The sequence below is a fragment of the Colias eurytheme genome, chromosome 17 (genome assembly GCF_061535395.1).
Source record: "Colias eurytheme isolate Ceu_HAF_F1 chromosome 17, ilColEury1 Martin Lab GWU primary, whole genome shotgun sequence".
NCBI lineage: Eukaryota > Metazoa > Arthropoda > Insecta > Lepidoptera > Pieridae > Colias > Colias eurytheme.
Window position 1 is genome coordinate 3,811,866 of NC_142996.1, and position 20,447 is coordinate 3,832,312.

Sequence of the window (20,447 nt, forward strand, 5' to 3'; positions counted from 1 at the left end):
CCATGCTTAACTGTTTATTTATTATCTAAGGCCTGGTTAACTTAACGACGCGTGTATCCTTTGCCATCAAAATTGATTAAATTAATTTTAGTTTCATCCCAAAATAAAACTTTTTCACTGGCGTACTGTCCACTAGCATTATTTCTAAGTAAATGAAACACGTTGTTCCCTTCCTTGTAAGAAGCTGTACTTTCCTGGCGTCTCTCCAAAAAATTTTGCCTCAAATTACCGCCTGCGAACCGATCTCATCGACACATTGCGAGGTTCATCTTCGGAAAAAACTAATTTTATAATAGAATTTGAACTTTTAAATGGATCCATCTTTGCCAAAAGAATTATTTGCCTATCCTCGCGTGCAGTGGTTTTTCATGATAGAGCTTTTCTAGGCACTTTTTCGGAAATACCATGCTCTTTTAAATAAACTATAGCATTGAATATATTTTTATCGAACACTAAATGATTTGCAATTTTCCTGTAACTCTAGTCAAAATGTAAACTTAAAATTATTTTTCTTGTTGATTGGTCACAAATCATACTTTTAACCATTTATACTGTAAAGCAAATTAATTTTCAGAAACTTTTAGATAGAATGTTTAAAAAACGGTGAAAATATTTGTAGAAGAAAGAATATTGGCGGCATTTCAACAGGTTTTGACTTTGGATCACGCGAAGCATGCTGTTTCTAATTTGTTGTCCAGACTGAAAATACTCGGAAATCAGGTTTCACTTAAAGTTGTTTAATTTTATTAATTTAAGCTAATGTTTGATTAAAATTAAGCATTGTCTTATAAAACTAGATAAACGGGTGTTCTATTACATACGAAATAATACTTAATCTTTAATACGTTAATACGTAAATGTTAAATGAATTTGATGACTACTTCATCGTGTTACGAGTTTCTAATTAAACGTCCACCACTGTAGGTGTACATGTCAAGCAATTTAAAATAATATTAAAGTAGACCGCAACAATAAAAAATTCTGTACAATTAAATGCACACGTCATATAACTTACCTTTCTCACTAGCATCATCAACCAATATAATCTCTTTCAACAGAGGCCGAGGTGATCTGTTTATTGTACTCCATACAGTCCTTATTAGTGTGGACCACGCTTCATTGTGAAATACTATCACTACACTTGTGGTTGGCAGCAATGTAGGGTACGGCTTATCTTTGCATCTATGTAAAAATGTTATCTAGTCTAGATTATATGTATTGTTATATTTCGAAAATACTAAAAGGATATGAATTCACTTTTAAAGGTATAGCAGTTTTGTTCAGGTTTATCTGTCATCTCTTCTATATTTTTGTAAATACACACTTTTTAATTAAATAAAATTACAACATGATTCATATTGTCACAAAGGTAACATAACAAAATAGGAAAATAATGATCACATTAACAAATTATGAAACAAAAGTATTAAAACTTAATTACTCACTTTTCAAACCTCACATCAGTCAACGACCTATTTAATGAGATCATGTCACTAGCCATTAAATTAAATTGATTCTCCTGAAATTTGTCCAACATCACCTTCTCTTGTTCTATTGGAATGTTTACAGCCTTACCTGTAGCAAAAGTTGTAATTAAGTACCTCTTTGGATTAACATGTTATTTTGAAACATGTCTATAATATATTCATCCTCAACATTTATACTCTAAACAAAAATTAAAACAAGATCCTATTTTTGTCTATTAATAACTCAGGCCCCGGAATCACAGACACAATAGAAAATCTATTGTGTCGTGGACCGATCGGGCCGTTCGGGGCTCAATGGGTTTAAGAAAATATTAACCAAAGTATAAAATTACAAATCTAACAAAATCTTTAGAAAAAGATCAAACTAATCAATAATAATATTATATTCAAATAAGTATCATACCCATTTCACCAGGAGATTCCCCTTGAGGTTTTATGGGTGGGACACGTTTCCATCTCTTGAGCCTTGATGTTGGGTATGGGGGCAGGTTCAAGCCATCCTCCCCAACATCTGAATCCACCTCATTCTCCTCAATGTTTGTGTCATCTTCAGCTATATCCCTTTGTAAGCCAGCTGCTATTGCAGCTTTTTTACCCTTCAGTTCTACCATATCCTGAGAGAATATTTGTGGTGTAAATAAATATTTTAAGTGTGAATATTTTTAAATACCATTTATATAGATAAAATTAATATTAATTATTCGTTAATGACGAAAAATTCGGCCGTTTTTATTAATTTTTTGACAAAAACTGCTAAAGCATACAATTATGAGTATGGGCTGTAATCAAAGCTATACCGATTATTTATAGCACAGCAAGTTTAAATCTTGAATTTAAATAAACTTATTGGTTTACTCACACTAATACCATATTCGTTTGTTGTTTTCTTATTGCATCCATCGCCAAAACAGTCGGAATACAAAGTAAGAATAGCTACATCCACCAACAACCACACCAAAGATGTAAGAAGGATTATGCGACATGTGTGTATCCTTATTTTACTTCTAAACATTTTAAAAAAATAATTTAGCTTCAGGAAAGTTTATTTTATTGCCACATGTCAACTTCAACACGCGATTGTCACTCGTAAGGATACCGTTCACCTGTAACAATGGCAATTAGAACTATAATTGGATATCTAAAAACTGCATTTAATTCATCTCGTTAATTAATTAATTTTAACATGAAACTAGCGGTCTCAAGCACATATCGTTCGATGTTAAATAATAAGTAGGTTTCCGGATCTAAATTTTTAACTAAGTAGGTATATTGTAAATGTAAATCCTTAAGTTCTTTTCCCGATTTTCATAAACTAACGTATACACTTACAAATTTATTTTTAACGATGGTGTAATTTATACACGCAATGTAAAATTAATTTAAAAATATAACTAAATCACAGAAGGGCTAGCGGCCTCCTAACGCCACTTGTATACGCAACACATAACTGCTAAACGTCAAACTTTCTAGTTTGTCTTGTTTCCAGAGATCAAAACTTCAAGAGCGCCGTGTCCTTGTGTTCGGATACACGTTCAGATTTTGTAAAATAACTCATTAAAATATTTATTATTCTCACATGAAACTTATCCTGGATATATGTTTTACACATCTTCAACAGCTCTAAGAGCGAGCGCCCACGAGCAACTTTGTCTCCGCAACTATTTTGTCTCCGCAACTATTTTGTCTCTCCACCCATGGGCTAGTATGAAAGTGCGCGCACGTAGCGACGCAACTCCCGGGAGACTTTTTTGTCCGCGGGTTCGGAGACAAGCCCGCGACGCAACTGTCGCCCTATCTATTGGTTTCAATGCAAGTGCGCGCACGGCGAAAAAAACGTTGCCGGCCGGCGGCCGCCGGCCAGTTGCCGCGTAACCGTCGTAGCGATAGTACGTATTTATGTCAACGTATTTATTCTCATACACAGTAGTTTTTAACCGACTTCGCAAAAAGGAGGAGGTTATCAATTCGGCCGGTATATTTTTTTTATGTATGTACACCGATTACTCCGAGGTTTCTGAACCTATTTACGTGATTCTTTTTTTGTTTGATGCGGAATGGTGTAGAATTGGTCCCATAAATTTTATTCGGATAAGCCCAGTAGTTTTTATTTTGTGAGCGTTTTTGTCTGATCTCGATGACTTAATTGAAATGTAGCAAGTAACTTTGATTCATTTCCAGGTAACCGATTGAGCTGAAATTTTGTATACCTACGTATGTAAATTCGATAGCGATGAAACATTATTATGACATAGAGCTGATTTGATGATGGAATCGGAAGGTGGCCATAGGAACTTAGTAATATATTGACTCAACTTTATCGAGTTTGGGCTCGTTTGATTCGTGTTGAAAAATACACTAAAAAGTATTAAATAAAAATAACTTCGCTAAAAACAACCGACTTCAAAAACGGAAAAGTAAAAAATAAAAAAGATTGATATTGATATTATTAATTACTACATATTATTTAGATGTGTTATTTACTAAAAAGGTTTGTTGTCGATGCACGGGCTTAATACTAAGTGCTTAGTGCTTGGTACCGACTTCAAACCTATTTAATAAATTAATAATATTGTTTTTTAATTAAGTTATTTTTATTATTACTTAGTAGTTTTCTGTCTATAGTAGAGCCATTTTAATAGGCAACATTGACAGTTCAACAAAATTCAGCAACGTAATCTAGTAACGACGCCATAGAAAAATATGTTATTTCGTTTTGTTGGAACTGCACATTTACTTAACTTTTTTCAATTACGATTACATATCTATACTAATATTATAAAGAGGAAAGGTTTGTATGTATGTATGGTTTTCAGTTTTCACGCATAAACTACTGAACCGATTACAATGAAATTTAGCACACATATAGAGGGTAACTTGGATTAAAACATAGGATAGGTTTTATCCCGGAAATTCCACGGGAATGGGAACTATGCGGGACAAGAGCACAGACCACAACCGTCTCTTCGAAAACCATGTTGATAAATGAAGAAAATTTTAAAGAAAAAGTTGCGTTGCTGTCGCTTTCGTGTGCGCATCGTTCAAAACTTTGCGAGGAGACAGCGACAGAGACAAAATAGTTGCCGGGCAACTAAGTTGCTCGTGGGCGCTCGCTCTAATAGAGGAGTAAAAAGAGCTGTAAAAACTATATTGAAGTGAAAACTTCTTTATCGGCGTTGGGTATAAATTCATAACTCGCGTCAGGACACGTGACCGATCGAAAAAGCGTAAGACGGATGGATATCAAACATGCTCAACGTTAATAATCAAGTTTTCACTTCTGACGGTACTCCCGGAGTGCAACCCGTCTTTTTTTTTAAATTTGAGTCCTGAATGTTAATTTTTTTTTAATTAGCACCCAGACCTCATAGCCAACCTCATAGCAAGGAATAGATTCCGCAGCGCACGCGATGACAGAATTTTTATTAAGGAATTTTATACACCTTGGGTTACATTATTGCATTTTTGGTAAGGATCTCTAATTTTTTTGAAAATGCAATATAGCCTATGTTGCTCTAGTGAAAGAATTTTCCAAATCGGTCCAGTAGTTTATGCGTGAAAACCTGTGGTGAAAACCATACATACATAATTACAAACCTTTCCTCTTTATAATATTAGTATAGATTTCATTTTGGATTCGGTCCTTGCGCTCAAGGCCCGCAATAGAAGCTATGCAATAGCTTAAAAGTTACATTTAACACTCGGGCTTTCGATATCAGTTTAAAGTTTTTTGATATCTGCAATAGTTACGCAATAATCGCTTGTGCACACTTAAACGATTACACCATGTAGATAGGTAATACAGTGTAGGTGGTGTAGGTATATGCAAAAAAGGAATGATTCTTTATCTGTAGTAGACACGTACATTATGCTGTCAAAATGTCAATGTTGATTGTTGAATGTATATCACCTGTTTGTGTCAGTGTCACTTTATTTATACTGTTTTATTTTTTTATTTTATTTATAGATTTGTAATGTAATTACTTTTGTAAATAGTAGACATTAGCACTGAGGTAACTAGAATAACTCGTTGCGGTAACGATACTATAACAATGTTAAGCCTACTCAAATTACTAATAACTTATTAATGTCTACGTGGACCATTAATTAAAAAATAATAATCGACTTACCAATTAGCAATGAATAGAACTAAAAGCAATAATTCTAAAAATATGAATAATACTGAGTGCAACGACGACAGTGATATGAGTGCGAACGTGTACAAACTTATAACCAACGAGGATAAACCGCCAGATATTAAATATGATAAAGAAAACTCTTGGGTTGCAGCAGTGCAAATGTTTGTGTCGTTTTTACTTGCTGGATTTGGTATGGTGGCAGCCAGCCTCCTCCTGGACGTAGTACAACATTGGGACGTTTTTCAAAATATTTCTGGAGTATACATTCTTGTGCCAGCACTTTTAGGCCTAAAAGGAAATTTGGAAATGACTCTAGCTTCGCGCATGTCGACACATGCTAACATGGGATACTTAGAGGCAAGTTTAAATCAATTAATTATAGGCAACCTGTGCCTTATACAGTGTCAAGCTGTTTTAGTGGGATTCTTAGCAGCTATGGCTGCAGTTGCTATGGGATGGATTCCTCAAGGTGTGTTTGATATTCATCAAGCTATGCTGCTATGTGCCTCTAGTGTCCTAACAGCATCTGTTGCAAGTTTTGTGCTTGGACTGATTATGATAGGAGTAATTGTTGTATCAAAGAAGATGAATATCAATCCAGACAATGTGGCTACACCAATAGCAGCTAGTTTGGGTGATCTAACTACCTTGGCACTGTTATCTTGGATATCTTCAGTGCTATATAGATCTCTTGGCACAAGTTTGATATTGCCATCTATAATTATCGTTATAGGCGCAATATTAGTTCCTGTGTGTGGATATGTTGCATCAAAAAATAGTTTTACGACGCAAGCATTGGATGAGGGCTGGGTCCCTGTAGTGTCTGGTATGGTTATAAGCAGCACTGGTGGACTGATATTGGGGTACACAGTAGCTAGTTATGAAGGTGTTGCAGTGTTTCAATTAGTTATAAATGGTATAGGTGGTAATATGGCAGCGGTGCACGCTTCTAGACTCTCCACTTTATTGCACAAAGGGCAAAAAGAAAAATCTGTGATAAGTAACACCACTAAATTGCTCATGTTGATGGTTATACCTGGACAGTTAATATTTGTTTATACAATAGGGTACTTAAAAGCGGGACACACATCTGTTACACCTATATTTATACTGATTTACATGTGTGCAGCACTTTTACAAGTGTTTCTTTTATTAGTGATAAGTCATTATTTAGTTGTATGGATGTGGAAATTAGGTTTAGATCCCGATAATTCTGCAATACCATACCTGACTGCATTAGGTGATTTACTCGGAACTGCATTTCTGGGTATCGCCTTCCATATATTGTTTGCCATAGGTGATAGAGATTCAGATTTAGGGGACTGATTTTGTTGTATGTACTTATTATCTCAAATTTTATGAATGTAGGTACCTATTTATTTGTTTGTACCTATTTATTATATTTTCAAAGTATTTCTTGTACAGACCTTGATGTAATATTTCTTAATTTTAGGTACTTAATATTTTTATGATAAATAATTTAGTTATTCTGTAATGCAGCATTATATTGTATTACTTACTGTACTATAAAGACATTGGTGCTACAGATGTATTTTATCATATCATATTTTTTCTGAGAATATAAACTTTACCTTTTAAATAAAACAAAGTACAAATGTTGTTTCATTAATTCCAAATATACCTGTTTTAAATTTCATAATATATAGATGTCTTCTTATAAAATTTTTCAATAAAATAATAATAATTAATTAATAAAGGCAGAGGCTTCTTTTTATTTGTCTGTGGTTTAAATTAATGTATGTTAATGTAATGAGGAAATAATTTATTATTCTATGCCCTGCGATTAAATAAATTTACCAAGCACTGTATGAAGGTAATATTGTAACAAATAAATCCACAATTTTTTCCTCAATTAATAATAATTCAATATTCTAATGCTTATTAAAATATTGAATTGTTATAAATGAATGTTGGGAATGATATTTGAGATTTCTATATTTTTAAATAAAACAAAAAATAGCATTTCTTAATAACTCTGATAATAATATAGTATTGGAATAGTATCAATTATTTTGAACTGATTTAATTCATACTATAAATTAACAAATTTAAATAAAAGATGAGAAAATTGTCTCTTTAAATTAAATTTACTACACTCTTTGACTTCAATGAGGGCTATAGTAGTTCTAGTAATAAAACAAGTAAAATTTTGTGAATTAGTTTATTGCCTTATCCTAGTGTTTACTTGACTTCACGTAACCTCCTGACGGCAGAGCGGCAGGATGACGCGGCAGTCGTCGAGAACACCCAGGCACCACCGGCAACTGTTCTCTTGCATCGCTTGCATGACCAGATACCAACACAGCTGCGTTTCATGGCATCCTGAAATTGTTCATTGCAAAATGAATTATATATTGTAAATTGTTTGTTTATAGGTTTAGGAATTGAAAGTAATGTAAGAGCTAGTTTCTGTAGTGGTATGTTTTAGAAATGTATGTTATTGTTTTATAAATCTCTGGATAAGTATTATTCAAGTGTTCGACAGTAGCAAAAGATTAAATAATATATTTTTAATCAAAAACAAACATGTATCGAATAAGTCGCAAGGTTTGAGTCGGTGACATTAAACATAACCAAAAAACTTATCGATAATAAACTTACCTTTCCACAGAAGGAGCAAGTATATTTGGCGTGTTGGGTCACTTCCATCTTTTTAACCATTTTACGTAGGGAGGCACCATAGCGCGTACCATATTTGCCAGTGATTCCAACCTTTTTCGTACGTTTTGCCTGTAAATATCAACACAACTTAGGATGTAACTTTGAAGATGTAAATATAAAATCGCCCTCAAATATCACATTCACAGATAAGTATTCCAATTTAGCACTCATTTTAACTATTTATATTCATTTAACCACATAAGATTACGAAAATATTTTAAAATTACTTTCTCACCATTTTGAATAAACCTGCCTAACAAAACAGTTGACAGAAAAGAGAATCAAATGTGACAGTGACAATTGAAACAATGTAACTTGACATTGTTGTTTGGCACACACCACAGATTACATAGACAGCTGTTTTACACATTAATTTGTCTTGGAGCATTAAACCACCATAAGGGCGTATTCAGAAAGAAAGCTTGAAACTTATAAGCGCTTATAAGCGCTGGTAACCCGCGCAGGAAAATATATGAACATGCGCTTATAAGCGCTGATAGGCGCCGACAAGTTTGTTGAAACTTGTTGAAACTTGTCGGCGCCTATCAGCGCTTATAAGCGCATGTTCATATATTTTCCTGCGCGGGTTACCAGCGCTTATAAGCGCCGATAAGCGCTTATAAACGCTTATAAGTTTCAAGCTTTCTTTCTGAATACGCCCTAATGCTCATAAGCCCCGTTTTCCAATTACAGCACTAGAGCGCATTAAGCGGCATAATGCTTATCGTTGAATGTTCCAACTACAGCAATGCTTCGCACAATCGAGCACTAGAAAAAGTAATGCGCGTGAATTGATGCGTGCAATCGATTTATCGTTAGTAATTATTAATTGTTGGAAAAAAATTTAAAGCTTTCGTTTCATTGTAGTTTTTTCGAAATAATCAAAGTTAATTCAAATTGTGTTAAAAAAAATAAATATAAGTATGGATGAAGGTACAAACATTGAAAAAAATGTTAATGAAATAATCAAAATCCAAATTACTTAAAATAGCCGTAAATATTTTTCAACCAATTATTATGTATACCACTTTATTTACACATTAACCCATTAGTGAGTAACCTATGAGGTTATTGCTAACTCTATGAATATTTTTTTTCAACACTTAGCGCAACCTGCTGGTGCGTTTCACGTTCCAATTAAGCATCAGCATCTTAGACTATATATTATTACAGTAGTATAGAGCGAGTGTATTGCACAAATTCCTCAGTGCGCAGCGTAGGCAGATGAGCTATAGATAATATATAGATGTGTGTGTGACAAATAGGGATGGGTAGGTATCAATTGCGTGCCGAGCTATCGATAAGTTATAATATAATAAATATTTATCTTTTGTAAATTTTATGTTCAATATGTTATTTAAGGAGAAATGTATGAATAAAGTATAAATATGTCATTTTAAATTTGTTTGCCAAGAGAATAAAGTGTTTATTCGATTTGAATATTTCTTGTATTAATTTTAAGTACTTAAAAAAATATGTTTATGAATATCAGAAAAACGAGTTCGATATTATAGTTCGATATTTTAATAAAATAAAAATTCGGGTTTGGTGCTATTTCTTTAATAATAAAAGAAACAATAATAATAATGTTTTAAAAATGTTAAATAAAAATAAGAAATAATTAGTTATTTAAAATGATAATATAATAAATCATATAAATAATTTTTTTATTTAAGTAATTTTATCCATTCTACTATAAAATGTTCAAAATCAATTTAGCGATATTTCAGAAAATATATCGTAACATTACATACTTTACATTTACACTATAATACATTTGCATTCATAATATTAGAAAGTCTATCATACAAAACACACCACAAATTTATGTATAATACATTTTTAAAAGAGTTTTAATTTTAAAGTTAAATAAATAATTTGTTAAAATATAGTTCTTCTAGTAAACTTTATATCGAGTACAGCGTTGGTCAGGGTCACATCACTACGATCACGTGGCGGCAGTGAGGTGCGCGAGCGAGCCTGCGCGTGTCCGCCTCCCACCTCCCCTTCACCCCCGCGATGCTAGATTTATTTTCATAAAAATAAGTATAACAATCGACTTACTGATGAAATGTGATACTGGATTTCAATTTTGTGTATTTTCTAGTATCGTTTTTGCAAGATATAACTGCACATTTCACCATGTTTACTCCTAGATATAAATAAAAATCCAGAGCAACGCACTTCGTCAGCACTCAACCACGACTACGAGCGCGCGCGGCGGGAACGTCGTGTTGTTCCCACCTGTGCCTACTGTTCCCACTTGGTTGTTCGCACTCTATAGATACTATCTATACTCGAAGATCAGAATAATTCGGCATTGTGCGGCACTGAGTCGCATTATGCTCTGTAATTGGAAAACGGGGAAGATTTTTGTACCAATGCAAACTTAGCACCGTTAGCACCCCATCAATGGAATTTTGGGTCGAAAATGACCTTGATCGATCGATTTTAATAAAATAAATAATTTAACAAATTCAATGATGGACCTATACGGACCTAACGGTATAGAATACGATTTTGATAAAATTCGCCAATTTTGCTATGGATGAGGTGCTAAAGTGTAATTTTTTATGCCCAAAATTAAAAAAAAAATTATTTATAAAAAACGGGGACCTTACGAAAAAATTGTGGGACCTTAAAGGACCTAACGGAAACCTATCGATTAAGGTCATTTTTGTCCCAAAATTCTATGGATAGGGTGCTAAAGTGTATTTTTTTTATACACAAAATTTAAAAAAATATTAAAAAAAACTAAAGGGGACCTAACGAAAAAATTGTGGGACCCAACGGAGACCTATCGATCAAGGTAATTTTCGACCCAAAATTCCATTGATGGGGTGCTAACTGCTAAGTTTGCATTGGTGATTTTTGTACTATATAGAATGTATATAGATTTCAAATTATTTATTGCCAATTTATTGCTTTTGTGGACATAAATATTTAAATGTTTAGATCAAGAAGCTTATATCTAATACACTGGAGATTTCAGTATGAACATTAACTACACGCGTCATTCAAGGTCATATTTTCTTGTTACAAGTTAATGTTCATACTGAAATATCCAGTGTATTAGTAATTATTAAAGCTTCTTGGTTTATCTAGATATATTTGAAATATTGTCGAATAATATTTAGAACACTATTTCATAATATTCTCTCGTATTTTAAACATTGAACAAGTGTTATAAATAATTAATAATTAATGCGAATAAACAGGTCATACAGGTTGACTTAAGACTTTTAAGTGTCATGTTAATTTCAGGCATGATTTCAGGAACGAAGCTACAATGTCAAACCTTGTGTCAGTTGTCAGTTTCACCGTTTCTTCGACCTACAAGTTGTTAAAGGTCGATCTCGCCTTTACAAACCGTCCCGATTAACTGGACGGCAAGGAAACAGCAGAATAAAAAACAAACATGTTGCGAACGATCCTTGTACGAAACCAAGTTTTGGCCGAAAGCGTAAAAAAGGCTGTTCGGTGCAATGTCACGAGATGCCTTAGTACAGAATTAGCCAGAAGGAAACAGACCAATAAGTAAGTGTAGATCATATGTTTATTAAGAGACAATTGAAACATTATTTTGAGCATTACGATATCGGCTTCAGTCATAAATTAATCATTACTTTGTTAAACATTTCAAATATTGTGCTCGTCGAAGCTTACTCGAATTGCATAACCGTAATGTCAAACGTTTTACCTTGGCAAGTGTCATTGGCGAAAACATGTGTAAGGAAGCCGGCACTTGCAATTTTTTTAACCGCTCCATATACAAAAACCTATTACTTTTATTAAAATATTCAAGATGGATGAAAACCATCTATGCCTTAACACCTGAAATGATGTTGTATATTGTTAAAACAATTATAATATTAAATAGGTACTATTTAATATTATGCAATTTATTAAATCTTCAGATTATTATCTCCATCACAAAAGCAGTTATCTGCTCCTCAGCAATGGAGTATTCAAATAAGGCATTACTCAGACCTCCCTCCTCACAACTTGGTCAATCTGCCCGCACTCTCTCCGACCATGGAAAGTGGATCAATTGTAAGCTGGGAAAAGAAGGAAGGAGACAAACTTAATGAAGGTATTTTTTTTAATCATTTATTCTAGTACTTAGTAAATATCAAAGATACTCTACTTAAATAACAGGCTCTTTGGTGTGGTTGTAGAATTTTATAACTGTAAGCTCAAAAGAAAAAAAAGTGAGAGCATTAACCAGGTACATACATAAAACAGAATATGTGCCCTAAGATAAGATTGTATACTAGTCAAATAGACATATTATGTATCTAGTTAGCTTATGTTTTACTTGTAATTGCAGAATAAGCTTAAAAGTAAAAAAATATGTATACATAAGATCAAATCTTATCATTTTTATAGTTTTATCAGTAGAGACTGATTTTGTGATATTATAATTTTAAGAATATCAATGATATCAGTCAAAATAAAGATTTATTTATTTATTTAAATACAGCATAAACATATCTTGGGAAACCACAAATCTTGCTTATGTTTATCAAATATATTGTAAACAATATGTATTAATAAAAATGCTCCAATATGCCCAAAATCAAAACAATGTTGATAGATCATTTATTGTGAATATTTATTTCATGAATGCAGCTCAATAATTTTCAAAATTTTATAATGAATTGATTTTTTAAGATAATATCATGTGCAACAATGTGCATTATCTAATAATGTTAATTTGTTGTTGTAAAAGTGAATTTGTTAATATCCAGTTTCTATCAAACCATATATTATGTTGGAAGTCAAATGAAGGTCAAATTAAGACTAAAAATAGTATTATGATTATGATTCAAATACCATATTTGAATTACATATTATAATAATTATATAATTATCTTATCTATATCTCAGTGAAACAAAATCTATTCATCTGTTTATAAAAAAAAATTCTTTCTTTCATAAATTTCATCATCACTTGCATGTTTGTAACTGGCAACCAACTCTTTTAGACTCAATTTTGATCCATTTTAAACAAACTGATTTAATTTCTAACTTTGTAAACTTACCAAAGATGGGTGACAATACAATAATTTCATCAGTTTAACGACGCGGTTGGCGCAGTGGTAAAGTAACTGCCTACTGAGCCGACGGTCCCGGTTTCGATCCCCGGTCAGGGCAAATATTTGTGTGATGAACTCAATTATTTGTTCTTGGGTCTGGGTGTTATTATCTATATATGTATTTATTAAATATTATATTTCTCATCGCCTAGTACCCACAACGCAAGCCTTAATTGAGCTTACTGTGGGACTAGGTCGATTTGTGTAATAATGTCCTATAATATTTATTTATTTATTTAGTTTAAGCATTCTTTAAACAATATTAATTATAATTTTTCCTTTAAGGTGATCTCCTTTGTGAAATTGAAACTGACAAAGCGACCATGGGTTTCGAGACCCCTGAAGAAGGTTATTTGGCCAAGATCCTCATTCCGGCAGGCACCAAGGGTGTGGCAGTTGGTAAACTGTTGTGTATCATAGTCGAGAATCAGGCTGATGTGGCCGCGTTTAAAGATTTTAAGGAAGACTGTAAGTATCTATTTAACTATGCATGTACAATTTTGATGTTATGCTAAAGAATAATACTTTGTCAGTGTCATCTCAGAAATGGGCAAAATAGTAGAATTTTTTTTTGTGGCATACACCATAACAATTACATGATATCAATCATGAGGATCCATGAAAAATTTAAAAGAAACATTGAGTTACTATGTACTACGTACTAGAGAGTGCATCACCACTACACTCTCACGAGTTAGAGTCAATCGTCTCAAACCAATATTTATTTGTTACATGGTTTTAATTGATAAGTTTATTCATTTTTTTTTAATAAGATAAACAATATTTATTATATTACATTGATTGGTTTTAATTTATAAGTAATAAGAGGCAGAACAAAGTGTTTGACTTACTCCCCTCCACCTCGCCGCCGCGCTTGTCGCACAGATTTTGTTTGTGGTGTCCTCTCTATAATAATTCCTCAATGAAAAGAAATGTTTTTTTTGTGGCTATTTAAGTTTGCATGAGGTGTTACAATTTTTAACAAAAAAAAAAAAAGAATGCCAAGTGATTTTATAAACAGAATCTCCATTATTTTTGGGAAATAATTTAAACCGAAACATGAAAATTTACCATACCAGTAATGAACTGTGCATGATAACCAAATTTGACTGTTTTAAGGCTGAAACAAGCTACTTGGTGTGCTTTACTCATTAACACAATAAAACCCACAGTGTCGGGAGCGCCGTCGAAGCCTACGCCTGCTAAATCTAAAGGTTATTATTTATAATTGTACTAAAAATGTCTTATAATTTGAATGTTTTTTAAGTTGTCTGCGTTGTTTGTGTTTGCTTATTATCATATTTTCTGTTGGTGTTTTTTAGTTCTGGTATTTATTAAGAAGCTCATTGTTAAGTGACTGTCAAATTGTTGTTTATATTGATAAACATTTATTGGCTTGGGATTTCAAATTCAATCATACAGGGATAACCAATAAATATTAATTTTAAACTCACCATGATGTTAGGGTTATTAAATGGTTTTCTAAAATATCATACTTCTCTTGTTTTGTAAAGAATGTATAATTGGGTAAAATTTTTGTGAATATAGGTCTATAGTTATGGCACAGTATTACAATATTATTTCCTACAGTAAGGCAACGCCTTTGATGTCGCGCGATGCCGCCGCCAGTGTAGGTACTTATGCTGCCACACGAAAATATGCAAGGGTTGCAACAAATGGGAAATAAAACAATTGTGATTATTACTATTTACTCTTATGATGTAATCATTTATTCATATATGTATTCAAAATAATTGCGATTATTAAATCTGATGTAAATGTTTGTTCATAAACATATATTATATTGCACTGCTAAATATTTACTTGGACACTTTATTTTTGGATGTTCTTAATTTTCTATTATAAAATTTAACTAAGTAATGCATTCGCATTGGGATGAACAATTTGATAAGACAAGAATGAGAACAACAGCTTTGATTTAAATTCTACAGATAAAAATACAATCTATCTAAAATATCGTTTCTCTCTGGAATTTCGGTGTAGATTTATATCCATACACAGAACAGTTTGTGCGCACCATTATAAAATAATAAAATTGTAAGTATAATAAAATTATACCGCAAACTACGCGTGTTGGCGGTACGAGGTCTACGTCACCCGACCCCCGCCAGTTCCCCTCCGTTTCTCTGCACAAGTACATTCGTTGCCGTACTGTAGGAAATATATTGTAATACTGTGGTTATGGTATCTATACGCCGTCAAATATAACTAAATTTTTACCGAGATTCGTTTTTATGATGGCTACCACCAGTTGCTTATACATATTTTAATTTTCTACAGTTCTTACCATTTTAAGGTGGTTAATTTATTTAAAATAAAGGAGCTTGTGTGCCGAGCACACGTCAAATTTTACTTTCAACGCGCTTAAAGAAGTTTCACTTCGAAAACAATAATTTTTAATCGAATGTTATACAATAGCGGCCGCAGCCCCCGCGCCAGACGCACAAGCAGCCCCTGCACCGGCCGCACCTGCAGCACCAGCTGCACGTGCGGCACCGGCTCCTGCGGCACCAGCGGCACCTGCTGCTGACCAGCATAGTAGGATCTACGCGAGCCCGATGGCCAGACGGTTGGCGGAGCTGAAGAATATTCGGTTGGGTGGTGCGTATATATTTTTTGATATTGACGATTTTTTGGGACAGTAAATTTTAATAAATTCTGAATTTTGATATTGGTGTAGATTACACCATTTAAATTATGTTTTCTTTTAATATGTGTAATTATAATGAAATGGAAATGTTCAATTGTTCTTGGAAAACTTTTAAATGTTTTATCTGATTTTGATGTAATTCATCATAAGTAACAATTTTAATTTAGAAATAACAATGTTTTTCTTTTACGTACGTTACGCACGTAACAGCTATGCTTAACTAAAATTCAATACCCAGAAGCATTTTGCATCCATAGAGGTATTAAAGATAGCACATGTTAAAAGACAAATATGGTCTCGCAATTTCTCTCCTGAGCCGATTGCTTCCTAACTCTATCTTTAATATGACACAATACCTCTGTGCTTGCACACAGGCCAAGGGTCTGGCATATACGGTTCGCTGAAGAGCGGTGACGTGTCAGGCGCCGCAGCGGCCGCGCCCGCACAAGTTCTCCCTCCGCCACCGTCTGGCGCGACCTACACGGACCTGCCGCTGTCTGGCATGCGGGAGACCATCGCGAAGCGTCTGACGGCCGCCAAGCAGACGATACCGCACTACCAGCTGTCCGTGACCGTGAATGTAGAGAAGACGCTCGCGATGCGCAAGCTGGTTAATGATAAACTGGCAGCGGAGAAGGCGGATGTTAAGGTGAGGATAGTTTTTAATGAGGGTATTGTTCGGCTATATACAGGGTGTCCCACTATTGGTATACTAAGCGCGAAGGAACTTGTAGTTTTGCATACACTGATCACGTAAAAAATACTTAAAAAAAATTGGGTCCAAAATTTTTTGCTAAATTTTTCCTGAAAATCCATATTTTCTTCTCTAGCTTCGCGCAGCCGGCATATACTGCTTCTCTAATATGAGCATTTTGTCTATGAAAACAATATAATCTTAAACGATAGCTCACGTGCTGGTGGCAAAGTTGGGCAGGTTGCTTGTTTTGGGTGTACACATAGAGTTTTAAGAATTCATCTATTTGAAAAAAAAATGCGTCTGGATTTTTAAAATTATTTTTTACGTACTCAGCGTATGCAAAACCTCCTTTGAGCTTAGTATACCAACAGTGGGACACCCTGTATACAGGTTCAGGATAGGTTGATGCTATATTTGGGACTTATTATATACCTTAAGCATTAAATAGTCGCGTTCAATAGTAATCTCCAACAAATAGCAGCATACATTTAATTTTTTTAACACTGCGGGCTCTAGATAAACATTAATATAGTTCTTCTATTCAAGTCTCAATAGTTTTATTTGTTTATAGAAAATTTGTCGGTAGAACAGTAGTTGTAATTTCTCTTTATCTATTAAAAATATCAAACTGCATTTATTAAATACGAAATATTTTGTTTCCTATAATTTATTTGTTATTTATTTATTTATGATGCAGGTATCAGTGAACGACTTCATAGTGAAAGCCGTAGCGGCGGCGTGCAAGCGCGTGCCCACCGCCAACTCGCACTGGATGGACACATTTATTAGACAGTGAGTGTTTTTATCGTTGTAAATCCGACTTTAACACGTGCGAATAAGGTTGTATTTATTTTGGTATTACGTATGTATTGTTTTGCATACGTTTTGAGAATCAATCTTATAGTAATTCTAAAGATGTGTGTGATGTGTGTTCATTTAGACTAAAATTTAAGAAACACATTTGAGCACTGTTCGTTTATGTATGTGATTATGTACATTGTTGTTTTTAATGATGGAAGCTAAATAAAAAGCTTCAACCAGTATCCAAATCTACCTAGAATATTTTAAATAAATAATTTTGATACTTTTTAAAAGACTTCAAGCAATTCCAATCCACTGCAAAGATTAAATAAATATATTTGATACTTATGTATTTTTAAGCTATTGCATAGCTTCTATCGCGGGCCTTGAGCGCGGGGATCGAATCGAGAAATTCCGTAACGAAAAAACCTCACGCTCCCCACTCCGACGGATACGGAGGTGTGGCTTGAAGGCATTGCATGCAATAGCTTTACCGTGGCAGCCCCCGAGTGCCACACGTCTTTTTTTTATTTAATTTTAGGTACTCAAACGTTGACGTAAGCGTAGCGGTAGCGACACCTAGCGGCTTAATCACACCGATCCTGTTCAACGCGGATTCCCGCGGAGTAATCGATCTTTCGAGAAACATGAAGGAATTAGCACAAAAAGCGAAGGACAGCAAACTGCAACCGCAGGAGTACCAGGGTGGTACAGTCACTGTGTCGAACCTTGGAATGTATGGTAGGTGTCTATAATATATACTTACGTTTGTTTGTTTGAACGCGTTAATCTAAGGAACTAAGTACCCACAACACAAGCCTTAATTGAGCTTACTGTGGGACTAGGTCGATTTGTGTAATAATGTCCTATAATATTTATTTATTTATTTATTTAAACTACTGGCCCGATTTTAAAAATTGTTAGATAGGTGCTAGCTCATTTATCGAGGAAGGCTATAGGTTATATACTAGCACGCTAAGACCAATAGGAGTGGAGCCACGCAGGTGAAACCGCGGGGCGCAGCTAGTTTAAATGAAAGATAAATTTAATGAACAAATATTATTTAAAAAAAAAGACGGGTTGCACTCCGGGAGTGCCGGCAGAAGTGAAAACTTGATTATTAATGTTGAGCATGTTTGATATTTTGGAATGGTATCCGTCTTACGCTTTTTCGATCAGGTCACGTGTCCTGACGCGAGATTAAGATTTTATACCTAACGCCGCTAAAGAAGTTTTCACTTCAAAAATTATTATTAACATTAATGTTGGTTCCAGGTATTACAATGTTCAACGCTATTATCAACCCTCCTCAGGCGCTAATAGTGGCGTGCGGTGGCCTGCAAGAGATTGTCATCCCCGATAAGAATGAACCACAAGGGTATATAATATTACATTAAATTAATCTTGTATCTCTCAAAAACTAGTAAAAACACATTTTTAAATTATTTTTATAATAATTGCGAATATAAACCTGAATCAAATCAATTTACTTTAGTGATGAAATTTTTGTTGTCAAAGTAAACATTTCTAAATCAAAGAAGTACTTTATATACTTTATAATTAATTTCCCTACAAGAAGTGAAAACTTAAACTAATCTAACAATGAGATGAAAAAGAAGCCAGACTGGCGACGTAACGAATTACGTTACGAAACTTATCAGAAATAAGAAGTTTTCACTCAAAAAATAATATTATCTTTTTTTCCAGATTCCGCCTGGCGAAATTCATAACATTTACCGCGTCAGCCGACCACAGAGTTATCGACGGTGCGGTCGGAGCGCAATGGATGAAAGCCCTTAAAGAAAATCTTGAAGATCCCGCCAATATGATCCTATAAACATATAATGGGACCTAGTTGAGCAACTTTTTAAAAAACACTACAGTTATAAACTGTCAAAAACCATAGATAATTAAAAAAATTGGCTATGGTCATAGATAATTTTAAAGATATTGTCTATGGTGCGATATGTAAATAGCTATATATACTCTGTTTTATAGCGGATAAAGCTGAATTTAGTGTGCAAAAATATCTGGGTATTTATCAGATAGTTTCCACAAATTTGCACTGCCCCTAATGTATAGATAAATGGTCTTTTGCATATTGTATTGGAAATTTTTAAAGGTTGCTCCAATGTGTTTCATTATTAACGATATATTTTAATACAATTTGTTACGGGACGCCTAGATAAGCGTACAGTTAAAAAAACTTAGTAATTATAGTATTTATTTGGCTCGATCGAGTCTGTCCATAGCAAATTGCGTTGAAATTGTGAAAACGTTTATCCTTCTATATTGTTTCATATTTATTTTATTTTTTAAGGATCATGATGTGTAAGAGATTATTGTATATTAATCATATTTAAGTATATTTTTCATTACCCTTTTGAAGGATAAACCTTTTTTTATGTATGTTTTGGGTTATCGAACGACAGGTCAAGAGATACATAACTGCCTAATATTTTTAATTATTTATATACCGAAATTCATCATTGCATATTCCTGTAGTCATTTAAGCGTCATGTATTTTTTATTCTGTTGTTTTATTTTGTTTTTATTTTTCATAATATATGTTTTATCTGCATTTTATAGTTATAGTGATATAATAGATCTTTTTGTAGTTTTGTTTATCATGGAAATAATGTGAATTAAATTCATAGAAAAATACAACATCTGTGTAAATATTAATTTTGAAATTAAATCTTTTGTTACCATCAAGGCTGTTATGTTTTGATGCTGATAGGTGATTTTATGGACGTTAGTGGAATATATTTTATTTATAAATTAATTTCTTGTTTTATTTTGACCCTTTAATCCAATTAGATAAAGCAGTATTGATTATTTTATATTTATACCATATCAATGGAGGTCCAAAGA

General features: G+C 33.4%; 4 protein-coding genes across 8 annotated transcripts in view; 2 read left to right on the plus strand and 2 right to left on the minus strand.

Moving 5' to 3' along the window:
• Pgant5 (polypeptide N-acetylgalactosaminyltransferase 5) overlaps nucleotides 1-2,944 on the minus strand; it is a 40,532-nt gene extending 37,588 nt beyond the window's left edge. For all 3 annotated transcript variants that reach the window (XM_090111348.1, XM_090111345.1, XM_090111346.1), the window contains exons 1-5: nucleotides 2,817-2,944; nucleotides 2,347-2,590; nucleotides 1,891-2,101; nucleotides 1,446-1,575; nucleotides 1,016-1,182 (exon numbers count right to left, since the gene is read on the minus strand). In XM_090111348.1, coding sequence (XP_089967474.1) covers nucleotides 1,016-1,182; nucleotides 1,446-1,575; nucleotides 1,891-2,101; nucleotides 2,347-2,499 — 661 coding nt within the window. In that variant the 5' untranslated portion in view covers nucleotides 2,500-2,590; nucleotides 2,817-2,944. The remainder of the gene's footprint in view (nucleotides 1-1,015; nucleotides 1,183-1,445; nucleotides 1,576-1,890; nucleotides 2,102-2,346; nucleotides 2,591-2,816) is intronic.
• Nucleotides 2,945-5,390: 2,446 nt separating this feature from the next.
• On the plus strand, nucleotides 5,391-7,002 carry LOC149901136 (solute carrier family 41 member 1-like). The gene has a single exon (XM_090111929.1). It carries the CDS (start codon nucleotides 5,624-5,626, stop codon nucleotides 6,947-6,949), a length of 1,326 nt encoding a protein of 441 aa, XP_089968055.1. The 5' UTR covers nucleotides 5,391-5,623; the 3' UTR covers nucleotides 6,950-7,002.
• A 789-nt stretch (nucleotides 7,003-7,791) lies between these two features.
• RpL37A (ribosomal protein L37A) lies at nucleotides 7,792-8,667 on the minus strand. Its single transcript, XM_090111708.1, has 3 exons — nucleotides 8,541-8,667; nucleotides 8,246-8,374; nucleotides 7,792-7,966 (listed from the first exon to the last, which is right to left on the minus strand). Exons 1-3 carry the CDS (start codon nucleotides 8,541-8,543, stop codon nucleotides 7,826-7,828), a joined length of 273 nt encoding a protein of 90 aa, XP_089967834.1. The 5' UTR covers nucleotides 8,544-8,667; the 3' UTR covers nucleotides 7,792-7,825.
• A 2,935-nt stretch (nucleotides 8,668-11,602) lies between these two features.
• On the plus strand, nucleotides 11,603-20,358 carry muc (dihydrolipoamide S-acetyltransferase muc). 3 transcript variants are annotated; one of them, XM_090111656.1, is made up of 10 exons: nucleotides 11,603-11,842; nucleotides 12,223-12,398; nucleotides 13,690-13,872; nucleotides 14,577-14,618; nucleotides 15,844-16,026; nucleotides 16,450-16,724; nucleotides 17,470-17,564; nucleotides 18,115-18,314; nucleotides 18,849-18,951; nucleotides 19,281-20,358. In XM_090111656.1, the coding sequence occupies exons 1-10, from the start codon at nucleotides 11,724-11,726 to the stop codon at nucleotides 19,408-19,410; spliced, it is 1,506 nt and encodes a 501-aa protein (XP_089967782.1). In that variant the 5' UTR covers nucleotides 11,603-11,723; the 3' UTR covers nucleotides 19,411-20,358. The 3 variants fall into 3 exon arrangements, with proteins under 3 accessions (XP_089967782.1, XP_089967784.1, XP_089967783.1); XM_090111658.1 differs by having other exon boundaries at nucleotides 16,498-16,724; XM_090111657.1 differs by lacking the exon at nucleotides 14,577-14,618.
• The last annotated feature ends 89 nt before the right edge of the window (nucleotides 20,359-20,447 follow it).

Excerpts from the sequence above, each read along its gene's own strand:
- RpL37A (XM_090111708.1), bottom strand. Across the intron at positions 7,967-8,245 it reads CTTGCTCCTTCTGTGGAAAG|GATGCCATGAAACGCAGCTG; the intron begins GTAAGTTTATTA and ends GAACAATTTCAG.
- LOC149901136 (XM_090111929.1), top strand. The coding sequence starts at position 5,624 with ATGAATAGAACTAAAAGCAATAATTCTAAAAATATGAATAATACTGAG.
- muc (XM_090111656.1), top strand. The coding sequence starts at position 11,724 with ATGTTGCGAACGATCCTTGTACGAAACCAAGTTTTGGCCGAAAGCGTA. Across the intron at positions 13,873-14,576 it reads TAAAGATTTTAAGGAAGACT|TGTCGGGAGCGCCGTCGAAG; the intron begins GTAAGTATCTAT and ends TAAAACCCACAG. Across the intron at positions 16,725-17,469 it reads CGGAGAAGGCGGATGTTAAG|GTATCAGTGAACGACTTCAT; the intron begins GTGAGGATAGTT and ends TTTATGATGCAG.